Raw genomic sequence first — 5,762 nt, 5'->3', positions numbered from 1 at the left:
ATAGACTTTATACTAAGAATACGTATCTAAAATTATAAAATGTAGCTTACATATTTGTCACAGTTTGTATAAAAATATCACACTAAAATAAATTAGCCTCATTCATTATATAACCAAGATCTTCACGCTTCACCTTCATCTAACGTATCTGGAAGTTTCTTTCCTCGAGTATCAGGTAATACTAGGCAGAGTCCAGCACCGATTAATGGTACAACACCAAAAGCTAAGGGTGGAAGCCAGAAATACGTCAGTCTTAGTGTAGCTACAAATGGCGCTACCATAGAACCGATTCTTGCTACAGTCGATGCTAAACCAACGCCAGAATTCCGTACAACAGTGGGGAAGAGTTCTCCAGCGTACAAGTATACCGTGGCGAAAGAAATGCTCATGCCCCAAAGGCCGATACAGCCAAGGCTCAAGTGACTAGCACCGGTGTCGGGGACTACCATGATGAGCAGGCAGCTTAGACCGGTGACGCAGTTGGCACTGATCAAAGTCACTTTACGACCGAGGACTCGGTTGGCGTAAATCGATATTAACGTACCAGGAACCTGTAAATGGCGAACAAAATAAAATTAGTATGAATTAAAAATAGTATGTTTTTACAATCTTAATAACCGAAATACAAAATCCACTTGTAATATTATATGAACCTTTATTGTTCATTTAAATCGTGTGTGTAATTTGAAATGCTTTTTACAAGTCTTGCAAGATTTATTGAATAAATCTAATTTGTATTCCAATACAGACAATAGTGTTAAAACAGAATATAGAATATCTGCTTCAAAATTTGTAGGCATATAAGCTTTGCGTATTTAGATTACTTAACAAAAATGTAGGTATCGTAGAAACTATAAATACTTGAAAGTTTTACGTGAATTCCTCATTCTGATAATGTATGCATTTGAAAGTGAGTTATGTAAGGAATTAATAAATATTTATGAAAAGTATTATAAACAAACCGGAACAAAATGTTTACTATGCCTGTCTTGTAAGGATACCGAATTGTGGAGAGCTAAAATGTCGTCGCTTTTTGATTGAATGCCTTTAATATGGTTAGCGGTTTCCTAGCAAATGAACAGATTTTAGATTGAATTTGTCACACCTAACGAGGTCTACAAAATACTGGTACTACCTAACTAATTTAGAACATTCCTAAAAAACTTATTTAATACAATATTATATGTCTATTTTATACCTGAATAGCGGCCGATACTGCGACATTAGAGAATATATCACCAGAGACATGTCCGATGTACTGGGACACTCCGAAGAAACACAGCCCGCAGACGAACCAGTTAAAACAAATAGCAATTGTGCGTGCCCGCAGCTTCGGTGTACGGAACAGAGCTAAGAAAGATGCGTGCTCTTCATCCGCGTTGTTCAATCCCGCTGATATTTTTTGTGTTGTTGTCTCAATTTCATCGGTTGGTAAGCCGTTTCTGGAATATAAATATTTAAGTTTTTACACGTGTATATAACCACTTTCAGTTTCTTAATTACAACTATTTAGTTATGTCAGGCGCCATACTAACTATTACTGTAATTAATTTGTTTTGAAAATGTGACACCGACACCAATTGCAAAAAAAAAATGATCTGTATTTTTAAATAATGGATATAATACTAACCTTTTAGCAGCAGTTTCCATTATAACTGCAGCTTCTTTAGCTTTACCAGCTGTTATTAACCATCTTGGCGATTCAGGTAACAAAAAATAATAACTTAAAAACAAGACTGAAGGCAGTGAAATGGCTAGTTGGAAAGTATTCCAATCTCTTAAGAAATAGCCGAATAGAGGCAATGTTAGATGTCCCAAATTGAAGGGTATCTGATATAATATTCCAACTGTCTCTCTATACTTTGCTCCGATGATTTCCATTATGAGAACGAAACTGCTGACCATTGTGCCGCCAGTGGCGACTGCTAGCAAGAAGCGAAGGATTGTGAACATATACCAGTCCACAGAGAAGGCTGTTGTAACACCCGTGATCAACTGAAGGCAGACAGCCGCGACAAATGGCATCCGTCTGCCAAATCTGAAAGGGCATTACATTTATGATTAGAATCTTATAGACAATAACAAATGAAAGCGAAATAGATATTCAAAGTTTTAGGAAACTTAGAAAGAACCCTAACGAGGACAATAAGTTATTTTATTATAAAGAGAAGCAACAATAGAAATGTATGTCCTTACATCAAAGAGTTAAGCTAAAGTAATGACATCCGGAGTCAGTGGCACTCGATGTTACGAAATGAATACAGGATGTGTCAATTTATTCGAAGTGATCGCGACTGCGCCTTGGCTCCCACGATTACGTGATGCATAAGGAATCGTCGAAAGTAATTTGACTTTCAGAGCTGTTTATTATGATACCAGAGAAGGCAGACTGCCTAATTTATTATTCTCAATACCTCGCGTCTGCAGTAAATTGTAAACATCTTGTGAAGCATTGGTTCACGTTGATGTGTTGATTTTTATTCGGCAGTATTGAAATGCGAATTGTGTAATACAAAACGGCTGCTGACTGCACGTATATACACATTGTTGATAATAATATAGTTTTATAGAGCCATGCTTCGATAATTTTGAAACATTAAAACAAAAAAAAAAGATTCTAGATCCAGAACAAACGAAGATGTTTCAGTTTTATGAGTAATCATTTTTTTAAAAGATACTAACCTGTCAGACAGATGTCCAAACAGCATGTTGCCAACAAGAATGCCCAGCATGAAGATTGTCTGTGTCAAGCTCTTTAACCATTCTCTGTTGCAGACTAAATTCCATTGGGAAATTATCGTCTCGTGAAAGACACTACGATCGTATTGGAAGTCGGTACAATTCTTGTACTCAGCAAGACAGGTGCTTCCAAAATCATTGTCGGAGTTCGCGCAGGTAAAGTTCATGGGTGGTGCTAGAAATATGATACTCATCTGATGCCAAGCTACTGGAAACTTTACAAGGAATATCACGAAGCATATCCATATCTGCCATTTTCCGATTGCACCGATCGCTTTCGTTATAGGATCTTCTGTAATTTTCTGACTCTCAGCATCTTTGTTGTCACGCTCTAACACTGAAGTTAAAAGAAAATTATGTGTAAAAAATTATGATATACAATTATTGAAAAACTACGACAGAGAAAGATGTACAACAAAAGACCATATGTCAGACAACTTCTGCCCGCGTGAATGGGGATCGCTCCTAAAATGTTACTAAATACATATATGTAATGAACATGCGTAACAAGTGAACCTAATTAAAATGTAATTAATGTAAAGCATAAAATAATCTCTTATGTGCGATATGGTGAAGTTTATTTGATACTTAAGTAAGCATACATATTATTGTAAGCTCAAAAGTATTATAATGTAGTAAATGGTTACTATAACGCATAAAGGCATTAAATTCGCTACTTAATGTATTTTAATTTATAACTTACGCATTAAACAAGAATATCATCAATATAATAAACAGGAAGTAGGAATGAAATCTATGTGTTAATTAATGTTTCTTTACATGAAATATCAATTTATTTGATTTAACACATAGCAGTAGCTTAGATCATCATCTTACATACGTTCTTTATTAAATTGTTTGGATTACTTATAGTCACCTTATTTTTTTTTTATTTAATGTTACGAGTTTGCGTAAATGATAAGCCAGTTTGAACTCCGAAGATGCACACATTTAACAAAATTTTCAAAATAAATTCCTTATTAAAATAATTACTTAAAAGTAATCTGGAGAAATAATTAATGAAAAACGGGCTGTTTTTTTAGAATTTGCTGGAAAAAAATAGTTTAAGAGTGAATTTACGTTTTCGTCTGTTTATACAGGTGTTTTATTGAGTACTTTGAGAAATCACTAGAACAATAGCAATTATGTCGAATGCGCGGATTTCACAAAGCAAAAATTTTATATAACTTGAAATTAAAATAAATTTCAACGTACATTTCGGAAACTGTACAGTCAGGTATCGTTTTACAAAGAGGTTTTAAAAGTAAAATTAAAAAGTTACTGTACGTTTACGCATAATTCTTTATTTTTAAACCACTCACCCATTAAATTCATATTGTCTAGTTTATTTTCATCTTCTGAAGTCATGATGAATATGATTAAATTAGCACATCGCCTTTGGAATTTTTCAAACGCGTGAAATGATTTTTATCACGGCGAATTTTTGTCCGTCGCGTCCGCTAACGTGCTGCGTGTAGACGACGAACGGATAGTCTAAAAATGTTTCTAAAGTCGCCCACGCAGCAACCAGCAACATGGGTCCCTCGATTTAGCGTCATTGAATAATGTTTGAATCGTAAATTGGATAATGACTTTCACAGTGACGCTATCGATCTTTGTAACATATTTAAGAAGTGCAAAAGAATGTGTTGATATTTTTTTATAAGATTGTAGATTTGCAGTATATAAAGAACAGCTGTTAGTTCAAACCAATCAGTTAAAGTAATATTATTAGATATTTTAAATATAGGTTAATTAATCAGACATTTAGGTATATACAATAAACTGAACTTTGTACTAATAATATAATGTTTATGTTCTCTAATGACTGTCGAATTACAGATAATTCAGTCTGACTTATATTGATGTGCGGTTTTTTAATCGAGCGTATGTTTTAACCATAATATAAATTGACCCTTCACCTAAGATAGGGCACCGACCGACGGCTCCGCAGACTGATTGTATAATTTTTATCAACAAAATAAGCCAAGCCTCTCCCGATATCAATAATTACTGTGAATCATCAATGGGTTTCGACTGTCGTAACACTTGTATAGACACATATGTCTGTTATTTTTTATGAGGATAATATTCCATATCAATTAATTGACATATTTGAAACTAGATGTCGCCCATCACTTTGCCTCGAATAAACAAAAACTGTTATTAACTTATACGTTATTCCAGATTGCAATCTATCTATGTTCCCTTTAGATCCGTTTATCCGTTCTGACGTGAGATAACATACATCCATCCACTAAAACTCGCATTTATAATATTAGAAAGATAACATCTTATACAATTTAGTTCAAGGTAATTAAAAATAACTGAATATTTTCCAAAAGGCCAAGATTATTTAAATATTTGCATTGTGATTTTATTGAATAATAAACAAAAATGTGCTATTCTCTATTGTTTTATATTTACTTAATAATAAAACAAAATAGTTATATTGTCGTAGATTTCATAACATAAATAACAATTGTTGTATAATAGAAATAATTTAAATTTAAATTACTCGACATCGATTCGAAAATGTACTTTAAATTAGTCTTAAAAACAACACCCTCTAATAAACAGGATAATATATAAAAAAATGCAATATGTTATAAAAGTGTTGCAAAATTTATATTGCGAATTTGGCTAGGACTCATTTGTTATAACGAAATATGTATATGTTTCAAGGTTGTATTGATACGTTAGAAATACATAAGGCTTACTAGACTACCTGTTCCTCGAGACTTCCCTCGCGTGAAACTAAAAATAAAAATATAGCCTATTTTACTCACTGATAACGTAGCTTTTTAACAGTAAAAGAATTTTTGCAATCGGCCCAATAGTTTTTGAGTTATTTCAATACATACAAAAATACAAAACATTCCTCGTTTTGTCTATACCTCACTTTACTATAGATATAGACATCTATTTCTATAATTTCAATTTAATACTAACATAAATGTATCGTAATGTAATGTTTTCACGTCTAGTTTCACATTAATATGCCGACCGGTTTTAAAATTGGT

At 33.1% G+C, this 5,762-nt stretch overlaps 1 protein-coding gene across 2 annotated transcripts in view; it reads right to left on the bottom strand.

Annotated features, from left to right (window-relative positions):
- Positions 1-6: 6 nt before the first annotated feature.
- LOC106112031 (organic cation transporter protein-like) overlaps positions 7-5,762 on the bottom strand; it is an 8,367-nt gene continuing 2,611 nt past the window's right edge. The window contains exons 1-5 of one of the 2 annotated variants that reach the window (XM_013294262.1): positions 4,062-4,249; positions 2,683-3,076; positions 1,631-2,038; positions 1,199-1,442; positions 7-551 (exon numbers count right to left, since the gene is read on the bottom strand). In XM_013294262.1, the coding sequence (XP_013149716.1) occupies positions 123-551; positions 1,199-1,442; positions 1,631-2,038; positions 2,683-3,076; positions 4,062-4,107 (1,521 nt within the window). In that variant the 5' untranslated portion in view covers positions 4,108-4,249 and the 3' untranslated portion in view covers positions 7-122. Of the gene's footprint in view, positions 552-1,198; positions 1,443-1,630; positions 2,039-2,682; positions 3,077-4,061; positions 4,250-5,762 lie in introns of those variants that run through there. The other variant, XM_013294263.1, reaches the window with a different exon arrangement.

This window comes from Papilio polytes, unplaced genomic scaffold (genome assembly GCF_000836215.1).
Source record: "Papilio polytes unplaced genomic scaffold, Ppol_1.0 DF824135.1, whole genome shotgun sequence".
NCBI lineage: Eukaryota > Metazoa > Arthropoda > Insecta > Lepidoptera > Papilionidae > Papilio > Papilio polytes.
This window is presented reverse-complemented; position numbering and strand designations above follow the sequence as displayed.